The sequence below is a fragment of the Equus przewalskii genome, chromosome 7, assembly GCF_037783145.1.
Source record: "Equus przewalskii isolate Varuska chromosome 7, EquPr2, whole genome shotgun sequence".
Classification (NCBI taxonomy): Eukaryota; Metazoa; Chordata; class Mammalia; order Perissodactyla; family Equidae; genus Equus; species Equus przewalskii.
Window position 1 is genome coordinate 65870344 of NC_091837.1, and position 18217 is coordinate 65888560.

Consider the following 18217-nt stretch of genomic DNA (forward strand, 5'->3'; position numbering starts at 1 on the left):
GCAGCTGCAGCAGCAGGTGCTGGCTGCCAGGTTCCCCGTGGCAACCCAGGTGTACGCCAGGTTAGCAGCTCTGCCTTGGAGAAATGGCCTCCATCTCAGATGCATGTGGCCGAGCATGGAGGGGAGCTGCGTCCCCCCACAGTGGGAAGATAATGATTGTGCTGATTTTTATGGGGCATGATATAACCGCCGTGCGTGGTTCAGTGGTAGCAACGGCTTTTAGAGGGTGTGGAAGATTGTAACACGCTTGTTGTTGTTTCTTGTTTGAGGGATTTTTTTGCTTTTGTTGTCATCATTCAGTCTGATTCATTATCATTCACAGGTGTGCTCGCTCAGGCCCTCGGCTAATCTGTTTACAACTCCAGGAGGGCATTGTTTCCAGCCACAAGATAATTCAAGTTTGTCTTTGTATGTTTTGCAGAAATGTTCCCATCTAGGATCTTACGCCTCTCTATGAAATCATGGGTGAGATAGACTAGGAATTGCTAGCCTGGCCTGTCTGATGTGTAAACTGAGGCTCAGAGAGTGACTTGCCTGGTGGTACACCATGTGTGTTGCAGAGCTGAGCCCCCGATTCAAATCTTCCGAGTCTCCATGCTTCCTCCTTTCCGGTCTACCGCACCGCTCATGCCTCCTGCTAGCCCCTGTGTTTTTGTTTCCAGTTGCCAGTGAACTGTTTAATCACATGTCTTTTTCTCCGATCAGTTGTGGTCTTTCCTTTGGTACACAGATCAATGCCTGTTAACCACAGTCACCCGCCTCAGAGGCTCTGTTACTGAGCACAGCGGGAGGAAGAAGAAAGGACAAATCCCGAGTTTTCAAAGCATCTCACTTCCTTCACTACGCCTCTCTGCTCCACACACTGCCCTGCACTGCTGGTCCGCATCTCCATCTGCTTCTAGCCACCCCCAAAAAGCTTGTTTGGTCATAGACTGATGTACCTCCTGGAGATTTGGGCTAAGTGGGGCATCCAGGGATGCTTACCCTTGGCCCCAGAGCACTTTGGTTAAAGATCATCTGGTGCTCTTGCCCCCAGCATATTGGTAAATTCATGAGCCTAGGAAATCCATAAAAGCTGATAATCCCCCAATTACATATGTACACACATACATACACACACATACACAAATGCTTCCTATAGCTCTTTTCTATCACTTTTGAGGAGCTTGACAGTGATATGTGTCATGACATTTTTGGCTTAGGCAGATGTTAAAATGTGTTTGCATTCCTTAAACAAATAACTAAACACATACTAAGGCAGCCCAGAAATTTATCAAAACATTGCACTGAGATAGCACGTGTCGTTGATGGTTCTCATGGGCATTACCTGCAAAACAGTTTCTAGGACTCCTCCTCTTTCTTTTAATTCACAAATAACTGAAAATAATGACAGCAAAAGCAATAATACCAGTAAATACTAAGTGAGCATTTACCTTTTGCCAGACACTATGCTACATTCTCTGTGTACATTATTTATTTATTCCTCACCACAACCTTGTAGATTTGGATACTACTGATATTTACAGATGAGAAAACTCAGGCTTAAGGAGGTTAAGTAATAATTTCTCAAGGTCATGGCTAGCATAGCTGGTGTGGACTTAGGCTAGAATCTGAAGGAAGGCAAAGCTCTAATTTTTTATTTAGTTTTATAGCAAGTTTTTTTAAACCACTTTATTCAGATAAAATTTGCATGTAAAAGCTGTACATATTTAGTGTATGCTCAGTGTGTTTGGGGATAAGTATACACCCATGAAACCACCATCAAAGCCATAGACACAACCAGCTCCTCCCAAACTTTCCTCCCACCCCCTTTATTATTATTATTTGTTGTTGTTGTAAGAATACTTAACATAAGATCTACCCTCTTAGAAAATTTTAAGTCTGTAATACAGTATTGTTGGCAAAGCTCTAATTTTAAAAGGCAAATGTTAATTTTATAACTGGATGCTCTTTGAATTATATATGATATTAAGTAAGAAAACATAATTCACATGATCAAGTCAAATCAAACAATTTACTGACATGGATGCTGTGGGGATGCCACAGAAATATGTAGCACAGTTCTAGGATTAAAGATTCTACAATCTGTTAGGAGGAGGTAAGACATAAAGATGTGTAAACATAAATCCCAAATGATGATTCTGATTTGATTGGAGCAGGACTGTGTTGCTAGAGTCGTAGTTCTAGAGGAGAAGAGTCTGGCACTCTGGGCGGCAGGGACATACGTTGTGACACTAGCATGCACCACATTGTCAATCATCTGTTCAAGATTTGGTCAATGATTAAACAAATAAGCCAGCAAAACCATCTAGACCAATCTCTCTAGTGCAGAAATACTCAAAGCAGCAGCCCCAGTGCCTCCAAGAGTGGGGACAGCATATCGCCTTTTATAGCAGGGGGAACATTTAACGTGCTGATCCGGGAGAGCAAGACAAGGAAATGGTGCCTTTGTGGAAATCCCAAACTGCTTCCTTCATCCACAGAGTCTTACTAGAAAAAAAAAAGAAAAATAGCTGAACTGAACAGTGTGCTCCATGTCATATTTGATTTACACTCAGGTACAATCTCTTTCTCTCTCGCAGGGGCCAGTTAACAAAGAGTTTGCTGACCAACAACCGGTTCACAGACCATTCTTTGCACAGCACTGTTGTAGGGCTGCACACGTTAGGTCTTCGTGCTCTCCTAGAATTCTGCTTCCCAGGCACGGCTGCCTCGCAGTGTGTACCAGCTCTGTGTGCTGCCTCGAGAGTCAGATTGCCCAGTTCCAAATGCTACCTCTGTCCAGCTGTGTGATCTCAGGCAATCAGTTATTCTCTGGAAACCACAGATGGAGATTGTGTCAATTAAAGAAAATAATCTGTGGAAAATAACTAATATATAGTTGTGCTCTGTTCCTGTTAGCTCTTGTTGCTGTGGTTATTGATAATGTTGTTGTTGAAAACACTTGTAAACTTTTTTAAAAATAAGGATCTTACTAAAATAAATACTCTTGCATAAAATAAAAAATAATTTTCCTAGCTTATTTTAAGGGATAAAGAAATGGTAAGAGAGTGATTAGTTTTTAAGTCTCCAACCATAATCCAGGAAGGTTGGGGAGGTTTACAAATGGACGTGAATCTTGGTGGTAAAAGGCACTCAGGATTTGTTTTCGTTGGGTATGCTAAGACATGCAGACATGGAAATGATTGTCATAAAGGAAGATGTTTATACTTACAGATCCCTAGAAATAGGAGGCACACCACACCATGCCTGTGGCATCCAGGGCCACAGGGAGCAGCACCAGGGCAGAACCTTCATTGTGGTTTTTGTGGAAGGAATGGGCAAGGCAGCGTAGACAGATTTGGGACTGGCTGGTCTGAATAATTTCAGCAGACTCCAGGGTGTAGCAATTTCCCCTGATTATCTAGTACCAGACCCTGGGGTGATATTAAGGCAGAGAGATAGTGGCTCAACCTGTGAAAGGTCGATAGAGAAGATGGTTGGTAGATATGGGGTCTGGATTGATTGGTTTGCACATAAAAGGCACACTCTCAGGGAAGTTGTTTACTATCTCCAGGAATTAGCAAGCCCAGGGAGGCCTTCAGCAAGGCCCCAAGTGTCAAAGCATCATAAAATATAGATAAGAAAAAACATGGTTAATACACTTGGCACTTCAATCCTGAATGGCAGGAGTAGGGTGGATACTTATAGAAGGCATGATGATGGCTTATGTCAAGCTCGTAACCAACTCAGACAGCTTCTGGGTTAAGGAATCCCATGGGTATCTCCATAGGAGAGAGTAGGAGACTGGGTTGGTGCCAGCCACAGTGCCCCCACCCCACCATCACAGCAGTCAGGATGGTCTGGGGAGGCCCAAGAGCTCACCCCTTTGGCCTTCAATCCTACCTAAATGCTTTACCTTTCATAGCGCATTTCATGAGCATTGCTATGAAAATCTAGTTGCCTTAGCCCAACGGGAGTTTTGAGATATTTGTTTCTAGAGCTGAAACCACTTAGACACAGACTAGTTAGGACAGTATCTGATTGTTTTTGAGCAGCAGCCACTTAATGGCCTTGCCCTTGTGTCAGTCACTAGGCATCTCCACTCATGCTGTGAAGTCTGTAGCTCTAATGGTTGTGATTGACAGACAAAACTCACCCACCACGTTTCTCCCTGCTCTGTTTTTAAATTTGCTTTCAGGAAAAGGCATGTGGTGTCCAAAACACTTGGGAATACACAGATGTGTTTAAACAACTTGGTTTCTTCTCAGGTTCTGCCTTAATTCAATAATCCATTCATTCTTTCGTTCAACAAGCAAATGATTTTTGGCAGAAATTTTTTTTTTCTCAATTCCCAGGGAGTACAGCAAAATGAATCATTGACCTTTGGGACTCAAATTCTCCAAAGTGGGAGGGGCAAGGAAAGCCAATGTCTGCTGTACAATCAGCAGCCAGAGTATAGGCTGAAGGAGTTAGTGAAGACAGCCTATGGCCATCCATTAAGCAACAACTGGACTTCATACAGTCCATGGCAAGGAGGTAGAGATTTAAAGAGCTCAAAAGAATCAGCTTCATTCCCATCTCACCCACTTAACTCTGGTTTGCTTCACTGGCCGCAGAGTCTTCCCTTAGCTCTGCCCCTAGCTGTGCCCTGCTGTTTTGTACCAAAAGAGCAAAGGAGGAAGACATGCTGATGAATCAGGGCACATCCACCCCATTATGGGAAAAATAATTCAGGGTGTGTTCTCCTGCTGTTGGGTCAGGGCAGTACATTTCAAATAAAGCCCATGCAATCAGAGATATGGTTCATATAGGTAGGAACAGATTAATAAATAGGCTCTTGTTTAACAGGCAAACTTGGTTAAGCTTCCTGTTACCATCTGATCTAGTGGCAACTTACTGAATTTCTTCCTGGTACATACTCAGGAAACCAAAGCATAAAGGGACCCCAGTGTCCAATTCTTGAAAGAGTCAAGTATCCAAGAAACCAGGACTGTACACCATTGTTAAGTGGTTAAGTCTTTGAAGGCAGCTTGCATGCATTCAAATTCTGACTCTGACACCGCTGGTTGTGATAACAGAGGGTGAGCTGCTTACTCTCTCTGTGCCTCAGTTTCCTCCTTTGTAAAATGAGAATAAATATAACACCCCTCCCACATAGGCCTGTTATAAATATGAAATGAGTTAATACATGTAAAGGGCTTGGAGAGTGTCCTAGCATAGTGTACATGCAATTTCAGTATTTACTATTACTATTACTAGCACAGTTGTGAGATGCAGAGTTGTGGAATGCATGCCTAAAAGGGCCAAAAGGGAGCCTTCTCTTGCCTCTCTGCCTTGGCATTAGGGGTTTCCTGATCAGTGCTAGGCATTCTAGGGTGTGGAGAGGAAGCTCCTGGAAGCTGGATCACCTCCCCACAGATTTTCCAAGGTTCAGGGCACAGAGTAGAAAGGAATGACTCTGAACTCAGCCAGACCAGAAGAGAAGGAGCTGGATGAGCCCCAGCACTGAGATGGAGCAGGTATTAAGATGCGATAATAAGGCCAGCTTCTCAAGAGTCATTTCCACCCTCTTGGAGGTGTGAGCAAGATGGGATGTTCAAGTGGGTGTATCAGGTCATCTTACATTTTGGCCCCAATTCAGAAAGCTGCCCCCTCCGCCAGCTCTAGGTATTAGCAGCAGGTACCTGGGTTTTGATCTACCTTCACTGCTGTCACCATGAAACCTTTACCTAAGAACCTACTCTTGGTTAATACATATACAGTGCTTGGAAGCACCCTTACCTTTCCCAAGGCCTTAAAATATAACAGACATAGGGACCAGCCCAGTGGTATAGTGGTTAAGTTTGTGCACTCTGTTTCGGTGGCCCAGGGTTCATGGGTTTGGATCCCAGGCACGGACCTACACACCACTCATCAAGCCATGCTGTGGCAACATCCCACATTCAAAATAGAGGAAGATTGGCACAGATGTTAGCTCAGTGACAGTCTTTCTCAGCAAAAAGTAGAAGGTTGGCAACAAATGTTAGCTCAAGGCCAATCTTCCTCACCAAAAATAAATACATAAATATGTATATATATAAACAGATATATACCTGCTTTTCTTTGAGTGACCATCAGTGTGCTCTGACCACCCCTCCCCTGCCCCAGGCCTGTTATAATTGTTAGAAGGCTCCTAGGCCTTTTGAAGATGTATAAACAGCCATGTTTATGAGAAATCATGAAGCAGTATTGGACCATACTTCATACCTGTTAATCTACCTTTATCAGTGTTTCACACCAACAAGCACAAGTATGATGAAAGGCAATGAGGGAGGGAGTCGCTGGCAAAATCATGCTGTAGAAACAATCTTGGTTTCGACAGAGAAAAATAGATCAGTGTACATACATACTTAGGCCCATAAATTATCTCTTTAACGAAAAGAAAGAAAAGAGATCTGACGTTGGATCATGGGGATGTCATGTTCTTGAGTTAGATGTTTTTATAAGACACCTCACTCCTTCAGTCCTTATAATTACCATGTGAGAGGAATGATGACCATTTTACACTTAAGGAAACTGAGGCCCAAAGTCCAACCCACAGCCTTTGTTCACTAGGAGGTTACTCCCTAAAACAGACAGTCCCTCTGAGCATCACTGACAGATATTGAACAACAAAAGAAAGCATAGCCCAGGCGTGATAAAGCTGACTGGCTACTTATTTTGCTTTATAGAGGCAAATAATTAGTTTGAGCTCTTGCCGAGTTTCACATGAACTGGGCTGGTGGGGGTGGGCGAGATTTTCCCTTATATATACTATTTTAGGAAAGCCCATAATTGAATCTAATTTCTGCAGCTGCCATTAGAAAGCAGGATGACAGCAGCTGCATCTGGGGGACAGCAGAAGCCCACAGAGCAGGGTGGAATATGCTGGGTACAACTGAGAAACGGGGGGCAGAGGGCAGAGCCCCTTTCCTAAAGGGACACCAAGGCCAGGACGGAGCCCAAGGGGAAAGTGGCAGGACAGTGTGGCCCCCCAGCCCCCACCTACGAAGGGCGAGCGTCTCGCAGAGTTCCTGTAGCCGTGGAACCTTCTGTATCTTTGTTCTCTCTCCTCCACGGCTTGTAAGTATTAGCCTGATGTTGTTTACTTCTTCTCCCAATCTCTCCAAGGAATATGATTCACACGTTTTCAGATTTATTTGAACAAAATGCAATAAATATGCTGCTTCAATTTTAACTGCTGGCCTGTAGCCAGCATTTTTAATGAATCTGGCCTGTGCTACTGAAGTGTTCCAGGATCTCCAGGGCTCTGGGCACTGTGAGATTATACACACTGGTGTGCATGCACGCGTGCGCACACACACACACAGACACACACACCTCCCCACCTCCTATTCCCTGGAGGGCCAGTGACTCACAGTCAACTGCAGGTTTTTCAGAGCCGACTCTGGTTAAAATTAGCAGGCGCCTCTATTGTTCAAGGCGAGGAAGGATTCCTCCATCTCCTTTCACGGCTGCGTGGAAATGCCCTCTTTACATTTTTTCCCGCCTGTTGGAATTGCTATACCCACCTCCAAAAGCTGCCATCATTGGCCTTTTTTCTCTTCCTTTGTTTCCTTACAAATGGTCACTAGACCAGGCCCAGCCTGTGGGGACTTCTATATAAAAACAGCTGGATATGGGGGCTTAATGTGGAGATAAAAGCATTCTGAATTGATTTTCACCACAACCCAACAGTCAGTGCTCTATGCTTCTGAGAGGTGGGAGAAAACAGGAAGAGGGACACACACAAAGGTAGTCCCAGGCATAGCACCATTTTTCAGAAAGAAGGGAGGAGGAGAACGAGAGATGCCAGCAGCTGACCTGAGGCACACACACATCTCTCAGACCACACCCTCCAATAAATACAGCCAAGAGAGGGTAGAACTGAGGAATCTGCAAAACGAGTCCCCCTTGGTGGGCACAGCCTCCTCTTTCTGCAGGAAGATGGTCACCAGGACCCCCTCTAGCTTCAAGAACCTGAAAGTCCAAACTTTGGACCCATAATGAACACTTAGAGCCAACATAGGTGGGCATCTGGGAACCTCCTCAGAAGAAAGGGACCATTGAAGGGAGGGGCGGTTTCAGGGCCTGAGGCATGGTTTCCCACTGATGATGAAGAAGAGGTGGCTCCAAAGATCCCATCTATCAATGTGGTGGCCAAATGCTGCCTTGTTGCTAATGGATACTACCACTTATTTTTCTTCTTCCAAAGAACAAACCCTAGTCTGATCTCTTCTGTTATTACCAGAGACTTTTACTGATGTCAGAAGCCCCTGTTTGCTTTTCCTGTCTTGAAATTACTATCAAAAGTAAGTTACAGGGGTCGGCCCCATGGCTGAGTGGTTAAGTTCGCGTGCTCCACTTCAGTGGCCCAGGGTTTCGCCGGTTCGAATCCTGGGCGTGACATGGCGCCACTCATCAGGCCATGCTGAGGCGGCATCCCACATGCCACAACTGGAAGGACCCACAACTAAAAATACACAACTATGTACCAGGGGGCTTTGGGGAAAAAAAAGAAAAATAAAATCTTTAAAAAAAAGGAAAGAAGTTAAGTTAGAGATTGTTCTGCATGAGTCTGCCTATCTCACTCCATCCCCATCTCATTTCATCACATCCCTAGCGGGACTTTCATAATCATTAGGCAAAATAAGCAAAAAAAACTTAGAAGTCAGGCATCTGGACAGGTGAATAACATGAAAGGCCTGGTTGCCCTTAATGACTGGGGAAGAGGCCCAGAGTCCAGAGAGCCAGGGTGGGACAGCTTCACCAACAGCACGCGGTGGAACTGCTGGGAGCCTGTTTCCTCATCAGCCTCTGATTCCATCATTAATGGAATCCTTTAAGTGATCTTTCCAGCCCTGATGTTCTGTGATTCTGACATCCAGGCTGCAGACATTGCATGGTTTTCCCTTAACCTATTTTTATCATCTCATAGCCTTTGATAATTAAAAACACTTGCAGTTAAACACCTCCTTCCCGGTGTTTCACTTTCTTGAAATGGAATCATCAATAGCAATTATTTCTGCCGTGATTCCTCAAATCATAAAAATCACATCCTCTTATTTATAATATGCATAGAATTGTAGAATGTTTCTTATGGAGACTGGAATAAACACCATCCCGTTTCCACTTCAAGTGGTAGCATCACTTGTGTGGTTTTGCATGTGTGTCTCATACAAGCAATGATGGAATTCCATGAAATATGTGTTGGTTGATGACACGATCTCTTGCAAGCCCTTTGCCCAGTAGACACTAGTAGAAATATAGGACACAAACTCTTTTCTCAACTTACTGATTATCTTATTGGGGAGTCAAGACGACAATGCATAATAGTAGAATGTTAATAACAGCATGCCTGTTAGGAGCCAGGCAGTGTGCTGGATACTTGATAGACGTTTACTTCATTTAAGCCTCAGCAAATTCCTTTAGGCATCTCTTTTTATTTCCATTTTACTGATAAGGAATTAAGGCTTAAATTAATTCATCTGTCCAAAGCTGAGCAGTGACTGAAAATGCATCTGATTGATTCTGTGAGTTGCAAATATCATGTAACCAAGTGTTAAACTGAACCTAAGCAAGGTCTGTAGAACTGTGGCGTGGATGCAGTGCTCACTGCAAGGTCAGGGATGTGCAAGTAAGGGAGGTAGGTTACCTGTTGCTTGAGTTTGTACTAAATGGGATAAGGAGGAACGAAGGCTGTAGGATGGAGAGGAGGCACCGGTTCAAAGGTGAGGAGAGGATGGATTCCCGATAAGAGATGTTAAAAGGAACCTGGAAGACCACTGCTTTGTCATGCCAAACCTCTTTAATGAGACCACTGGGGAGAGAGAGAGCCTCCACCTGCCCAAGCCTGGACCCGGTCACAGGACACTGGATGTCCTTCAAGCAAATTCCTGGCTTGACAAAGAACTGCCCTCAGATAACTTTGATTATTTTAAAACTGGTCCTTATAAAAACAAACACATTCCACTTGTTATATAACCAAGGCTGGAAAAATAATGTTTTACTGTCAGTTTTATTAGTTGGGAAATGTAATAATTTCCAATTTTGAGAAATACAGTCAGGGAATTTTTTTTTAATCTTTTTTAAAGTCTTGCATTTGCCTCATTGGCACTTCTTGGCCATTCCACTTACTCCCTGAGTCCTGGTTTCAACCTCCTTGCCTTTCTTAAAGAAGCTTAATTCTCAGGTTCATGTCAAACATGAAGGTTGTTTCTTAGTTCTGAGTTCGTGGTGCTTTTCCACAGTTCTAGCCTAATCGCACACATTGTCAGAAATTTTTTTTCAACAGGTTCTGCAACATCTTGACCCCACCTTAGTCCATTATCTGCTCATATCCAGGGCTAACTAGACAAAATTAAGAAACAAGCCATTTGCTGACGAGTTCTTTTCCTAAACCTTTGCCTAAAGAAAACCTCTCACTCTTCCTGTCACTTTTTGGAGTCCAGATCCTAAGGTGTCAGTGTGTATTTCTAATAGCCGTGAGAAGGAAACCTGTTTAAGGGAAAGCACTGAGCAACTCAAAACCAGAGAGACTTGGGTTCAAATTCCTGCTAACGTTTAGTTGTTGTGAGACCCTGAATGCATTTCTTGACATCTCTTAGCCTCATTTTCCTTACATATAAAATGTGCTTAATATTATCTTCCTCATAGGGTTATGGGGAGGTTTAGATTAAAAGTGGCACATGTAATTGTTTGATCTTCAACCAAGGACAGTTAGTCAATCCTGAAGTCACCAAAAGGACTTCATTAAAAAGTGGATTCCCGTGTGAGGCAGCTCCAAGGCAAGCCTTCCTGAGTCATTGTTACCGTGAGGCACCCACCACCGTGTGGCTGGGACAAACAATAGAAACCCCCAGAGGAGCCTGGACCTGACTGCATGTCCCGGGTTTTTTCATGTCCAGTAACAATCGCATTTTATTTCGTTTATCTGATAGAAATGAGAACTCTGTTGTCTTAAAAAAAGAAGTGCTTCCCACATTTGTCTCTAACATCTTTCCTAAGCATGGCCAGGTGATTTCCTTCCTGTTTAACATCACAGAAATCTCTTCTGTCTACCCAAGATGCAGAATCAGAAAGAATTACAGACCATAAAGAAACCCAGGACAAAAAGTGACATCCTCAAAGTCATAGAGGTAAAGATAAGTGAGCCTGGGACTGCCATCTCCTGAGCCTCTGCGCCCCCACTTCCTCCCCTGCAGCTTTCCTTCATGACCATAAACCACGAACGGATACCTGAAGTCATTTGTGTATGGAGATGCCCCTGCCCAGCATGGTTCTAAATGAATCGCTGGGCCAGCATGCAAAATATTCTGGACAACCTCAGCGCACCATGGCTCATTCTCTATTGCATATTCATCCATAAGCGTGCTGTGTTTCTGTGTTGAACTCATCTCACTGTTCACTATTCCTGTTTCTTCAGTGGCCAGAGATTCAGTTTGTGTAGCTTGTCTTTAGTTAAGGTGATAATCATCACTGCCCTTTCTCAATTATTATACTAATTCTCGCTCATCTTTATGTTGTGCGGCAGTGTCATTTTTACCAAGATTTGCCAAACTTCCTTCCCCATTAGATATTCTTTGGATGAACAAATGGGTAAATGAATAAATTCATGAATATTCTCAGCACATATCAATACAGGGGTATCTATAACTTGCTGGACTGACTTCAGTTAACAAATTAAACAAGTCACGAAATTTTAATGTGGTAAAATAATTTAGTTTAGTCCTGTATGCCAACTAATAACTATCTTGACTATTTTTTATCAAGTTGTTAGGATGCCAGGGTTTAAAGCTGGAGTACACCTGCTTCTTTAGGAACTGACGCTAGTCCCCCAGCATGATCTCCTGCCTTTGCCTGGCCATCTCTGCTGTCCTCATTGAACTACCTGACTGGTTTCTGTCTGCGTATTTGTCCTCTTAAACTGATGAAATATCCACTTCCGGTCATTGTTATTCAGGTATTTCCTCTCCTCTCCAAAACCTCCTATTTTCTTTCCTATCTTCAAAGCTTCTTTAATAACCTGAGATTGGGCATCAATAGGAGATTTTGTATTGGGAATGAGTCCTTTAAAAACTATATCAAATACCAAGCCCGTGAAGACAAGAAGAAAAAGTAAAAACCTCAGAGCAGATGTATACAAATCCACACTTGCAGAACACATATATTATCTTCCTAAAAACATAACTTTCTAAAAGTCTTCACTTCCAGCTTCCTCTAAACAGAGAGCTGTCCAAGTGAACAAAACAAGATTTAATTTATGAAACTGTGATCTGAACATGGTTTTAGGTATTTTCATGGCAAGAGCCATAACTGACTCATCAGTATTTCCTCCAAGTGCTTCAAAGGGAACTTTGAATGTGGAATTTGCCCAATAAAAGTTGAGGAAGGGAAAAAGAAAAGAGGGAGGGAGAGCAAGGAGGAGTTGTGAACCGTAGGGCCCACTGGTTAGCCATTCAGGATCAAAGGGTCAACTTCTACCCTTGATTTAAAAACATCTTATCCTCTATTAGTTGCCTCCTCAGAAACCCACTGGGAGCAGTTTTGTCCCCTCTAATCCAAATTGTACCCATAGAGAATAAACCACCTCTTCTCCGTGGTTTGGTGTTTGTGTGTTTACATGGAAATCCTTCCTGACTCCCCATAGCTCACAGGTGAAATCCAAACTCCTAGTGCCATCCGCAGCCTGACCCAGGGCCCCGTCTTCTGTCACTCTTCTCCCACCCACCCTACAAGCTAGATTGTAGCCGCATAAGAATTCTTGCCTTTCCCCAAACACGCCGTTCTATTTCATGCTTCATGCCTTTTTTCCTGGAGTTCCTTTCATCCTCCTTCAGCCAATACTTCCAAATTGTTAAAGACCCAAGTGAAATGTCACCTCCTCAGTGAAGTCCTTCCTCACCCAGCAGGGAAGTCACTCATCCCCCTGGGTAGTCACTGTCTTATACCCAATCCTATTGTTCTTATCAAAGACTATTGAAAATTAGTATTTACATGTTTGCCTTTGGCACTTTGAGGATAAGGATTTATCTTTATATTCCTTAAGCCTAGAGGATAGGTACTATTATTAATTCCATTATTGATGAGAAAACCAAAGCACAGAAAGGTTAAATAAGTTGCCCAGGTTCAGACAACCAACAGCTTGCAGAACTATGACTTGAACATTGGGAGTGTGCGCTCAGAGCTCACCCTTGTAACCACTTTGAAATGCCACTTTTCCTTAAAAATGATCATACCAATTACCTTGTGGTATGTGTATCAATATGAATTCTAAATTAATATAAAAATATAAATTAATACAAATTCATATTCTTACCCAGATCAATTATTTATGTTTGTATAGGAGTTATACAGTTAATAAATTCCATTTTAAATATTGTTCTAGAATATAGGCTAGTTAAAATCTCTCCAATAAATCTCTAGTGTGGCCCCAGGTGCAATGGAAGGTAATGTGGGTGGTCTTTTCAGCTCAGGGGAGATTGTTATTTTTATTTAAATTTCTTGTTTCTGCATCTTGTTTTTTCAACCAAATATTTGACTACCCAAAGACTGGACTGTTTCTTATATTTTAAGGGTCTCCCAAAGGACCTAGAGTTGCTGTGTTTACTGTAGACGCTGAAACTTTTGCTGAATAAATTAACACAAGAACAAAACTGCTTCCTTCTTGTTAACCATCAACAGTTTATTGAGAATGTGGCATCAGGTTGAATATTTAAGAGTTGACAAACTTTCTTGCTGGGGTCCCAGCTTTCAGAGATTTGAAAGTTAGTGGAATGGCAGAGATAGAGTGATGACTTGGCCAGCAACCTCTGCTCCAAATTGCCAGCCCTTCACTGAAGCAGCTGGTATCTCCGTCCTCATCACCTTGTAAATATCTGAAGTTTCTTGTACACATTCTTGGCTGGCTTGCTTTGAACACATTTTCTGTGCCAGGCACTGTGCTAAGCATTTTATAGGTATTATCTCATTTAATCCCCATGATCACCCTCTGAGGTTGGTGGTTTATTAAACTTTTTTTAAAAAAATAAGGAAACTGAAGCTTTGAGAGGTTAAATAACTTGAACAATGTCGAATGCCTAGGTAAGTGACAGAGGTGGAATTTAGACCAAAGTCATAGCCTTATCGACCAGCTTAAAACTCATTTTCTTGTAAATGGTGTATTTCTCAATTACTGGCTAATACATTTGAATTCTGATTCTCTGTTATACAGAATGCTTCCATCTCCATGTCTTTTCTTACTTTCCTCCATTCATACCACCCCCCTTTTTAAATACAGACTAAAAAATTTGACAGTTATTTTTAATTCTAAACTAGCAACTTATCTTAGCTAGGGTCTCCAATTCCATGGCCCTAGATAGTGTGAGGCTGCCTCTCCTCTAATGCTTGTTCTTTTTTTTTAATAGCACCCTGCCTCCACTCCCGTTTCTTGGCCTTCCAAATGACATGCAGATTGCAGAGGTCCTCATTGTTTATCTCTGTCTCAAGACTAGACTAGGCCCTCAGTAACTAGGTGGACTCCCTGTGAATCTTTGAATCCAATGCAGAGATCATTTTGCCAATTCCAAACCTTCCCAATGACTAAGTTTTCTTCTCTGATCTCAAGCCCCACCAAGGGCTCTTCATCCCCACTGTCCACTTGTAGAAATTTCCCCTCATTGTTCTCTGTATGTCTGAGAGACCTCCTCAGATGCACTGTTAAATTATTCCCCTTTTATCTTAAATCATATCATCAGTCTTGCTGCATGCAATGGCATGTCACCCATTATCTCTGTTTACCATACAAGGTTTAGAACCAACACAGGCATTATCCAAATCAAACTTATTTGGGGCCACTTTTGGGTCTGACAACATGACATTCCCTTAGAGGATGGTTGAAAAAGATGCACTGCATCCCATTTCTTGAACAGAGGCTTGTGTAATCAACCAAGTAGAAAGAAATGTTGAGATGCATTTAACCTCATTAGTTTCAGTGGGACTGACTCTCCAATCCATCAGAGTTGAGCTACATTAGTGAAACTCAACTATTTCTAAATCTCATTTACATAATGGATGAGATGTGAAATGAGCCCAATGCAAGGGGAGCCGCCCGGAGGCACTAAAGTTTATCACAATATGTAAGAGTTCTTTTAGATCATTGCATTAAATTTCCGCTAACAAGATAACAAATTAATTGTCTGTATTACTGTACTAGCCCAAAGTCTATTGAGTGGAGAGTGTAAGTGAGGAAGGCAGCTGGAGTTTCAAGGACTGTGGGCAGGGAGGCATGCTCAAAGGGATGCGATGAATGCTACTTTAGCTTTCTTCTGCCTCTTTAAGAAATCCCAGGCACCTCTGTAATCTGATGGTGGACTTTGGCTTTATTAGTGAGGTAAGCGAGGATGAGTAAATCAACTGTATCAGACAAGCCTCAGGACATCTAGAAATTGATCATTCTGCCGAAATAAGCACTCTGTGTTTATTAGCTGGGAGTTCATCACTATCACTTCTCCTCATCCAATTCCTAAGAGATTTCAAAGCCATCATCATGGTATTAGCTCGTCTGACTGAACTACTAGAGATAAAGATTAGGAGATCTATCTAATGATGGGTCTGAGTATCTGTGATTTTTTTCTCTTCTATTGCAAAGAAGAGAGCTTTTCTAGCACACATTCTGTGTCTATATGTGTATGCCTGCACACAATCACCATGTGTTTGCATTCTGTAGGGTGAATTCAAATCATGGAACAAAGTAGTTCTTTTAAAAAAAAGGACACCCAATAAAGCTCTTAAAACAATGCACCTTCTCCCATACATAGATGACTGCTTAACAAAGGGGATGTATGCCACATTGACTCCTTTAGCTGACAGTGTGTCTATACAGTGGGTGACATTGCATGGAGAAGAATAATTAGATTCCATAACCACATTTGTAATCCTAACATCCATACATGGCCAGACTCCTACAGCTATGTCCACGAGAGACGAGTCCATATTGGACTGATCTTTCAAAAACCTGTAAATATGCATTTATTTATTTATACATATATTTAGAGACACACATGCTCTCAAGCTCTTAATATCAAGCTCTTTTCTCAATGTGGCTTCTAAATAAGCAGTAATCAAAATGCAAATAAGGTGACCCAGTTAGCATCGAGATCTGTATTGCCGTGCAGATGTGCTCTGAGACTCTGTGCTCCAAAGGTAAAAAAGAAGACACTATAAAAGATGCTTATATTAACCAGCATTGACGACTAAGCCCTTCACATCCGGGAGAATCTAGGGAAGCATCTCCCAGAGCCAGTGATCTTATAGCTTGGATATAAGATGTTATAGCTTGGCCTGGTCTCTTTTTAAGCTGCCCTGTGAGTGTAAAATAAAAAACAGGCACCGGGAGAGCAAGAAGACTGTTTCTGTGAAGGCTCAGAAGGTAACCCTTATAACCGGAAGCCAGCATATTGGCCTGAGACAATTCAAGAATAAGGCCGAGGTAAGAGTCATGGTTCTGCCACCCTCCCTAAGTGACACTAGGCAAAGCAAGTCACATCCCCTTTCTGGGGCTCAGTTGCCCGGGAAAGACTGGATTGCTTCCTTTCCAATTCTAAACTACCTTGATTTTATTTGCTGAAGCTCCTTTGTGCTGCTGCATTGATGAAGCGTGTAACATACTTTCTGTGCATTACAGCAGCAAATTCTTAACCTACCTGTTCACCAAGGATTTGACGAGAGCATACTTGGTGTGTTGTGCTACTAAATTGGTTTTAATTACATATGTACTGCTTCTTCCCCTATTAATACCTTTTGAAAATCTCTTTGTTAATATTTTTCAGAGAGCAGGTACCACTCTATTGTCTCTACATTTTTTAAGCATAGGAGCAGTTACGTCTGCATGCTGTTTGATTCTATCTTTCTGCACTTTGTCCTTCTGGGGGGGGGGGGGTGTGTGTGTGTGTGTGTTTAGGAATCGTCTGAGGCAGGCAAGAGTTCTAACCTGAGCTTAAAAGTATCTTTGAACTTTAAACTGCATACAAAATGTTCTCTCTCTCTCTATATATAGATATACATTTTTTTTTTCCCTAAGAAGTTTTGAGGTCCAAGATGCAGAAAGATTAAAGACCTCTAACTCAGGATATCTGCTCCTTGCAATTTTGATATTTGCTGTATTTCCATTCCAAATCATTGGGTACTTCTAGAAAACACCTTTCATCTGGCATGACCTTTTCACTATAGAATCAGGAGAGATCGACTTCCACATTATTAGAATTTACTGCATAGAGTAAAAGATTCTTTAATATAAATCTCTGTGAAGTTCCAAAAGACAAAATGTTATCTTCTCAGCCCATTTCTTCACTTCTGAATTAAGAGAAGCAAGAACTAATCAGATTGTTTAGTGGTTTTTCTGAATCTAGAAAACTTAGATTCAGAATATTAGAGCTAGAATCGATTCTGACCCGGAGGAAACTGAAGCACGGTAAGATTCCAAGTCTTGTGCAAGCTCATCCAGTAAGTGTGGGCAGAGCCTGCAATAACTCAATGTCTTAGAGCTCCCATCTCTTAACTTTCATATTAACAAATTATTTGTCTCTGTTCCAATTTATTGACTATAAGTATTCATTGAATAGTTTCTTTGTGCCTGCCTTATGCTAGGAAGATATAAGAAAAGAATATAAAATCTCTACTTTGTAAGGAATTTAAATCTTATAGGGTACACACATGACTTGAACACATAAAATAAGTTTAAAATGAGACAATTATATTAAGACAATATAATGCTAAGAAATAATAGTTAACAAAATTGACTGCTTACTACAGTTAGGCACCATAATAAGTGCTCTTATATATCTATTAGTTTTCTATTGCTGCTTTAACAAATTTCCACAAACTTAGTGGCTTAAACAACGCAAATGTATTATCTTACAGTATGAGAGGTCAGAAGTCCAAAATGGGTCTCACCGAGCTAAAATCAAAGTATGAACAGGGCTGCATTTCTTTCTGGAAACTATTCGGTAGGATCTTTTTCTTCCCGTTTCAGCTTCTAGAAGTCGTCTTCATTCTTTAATCCAAATGTCTCCTTCTCCGTCTTCAAGCCAGCAACATAGCATCTCTCTGATCTTGCTTCCATCACCACATCTTTCTTTAGTTCTTCACTTCTGCCTCCTTCTCCCACTTTAACAGACCCTTTTGATTACTTTTTGACTATCTGGTAATCAAGGATACTCTCCCTATGTTAAGGTAGGCT

The 18217-nt window shown here is 42.0% G+C and overlaps 1 protein-coding gene across 4 annotated transcripts in view; it reads left to right on the plus strand.

The window, feature by feature from the left end:
• SETBP1 (SET binding protein 1) overlaps window positions 1-18217 on the plus strand; it is a 360544-nt gene that overhangs the window by 307145 nt on the left and 35182 nt on the right. Inside the window, exon 5 of one of the 4 annotated variants that reach the window (XM_070627583.1) lies at window positions 2583-3009. The exons of the other annotated variants lie outside the window; for them this stretch is intronic. Within the exon in view, the coding sequence (XP_070483684.1) occupies window positions 2583-2593 (11 nt within the window). The 3' untranslated portion in view covers window positions 2594-3009. Of the gene's footprint in view, window positions 1-2582; window positions 3010-18217 lie in introns of those variants that run through there. 4 annotated transcript variants of the gene reach the window in all.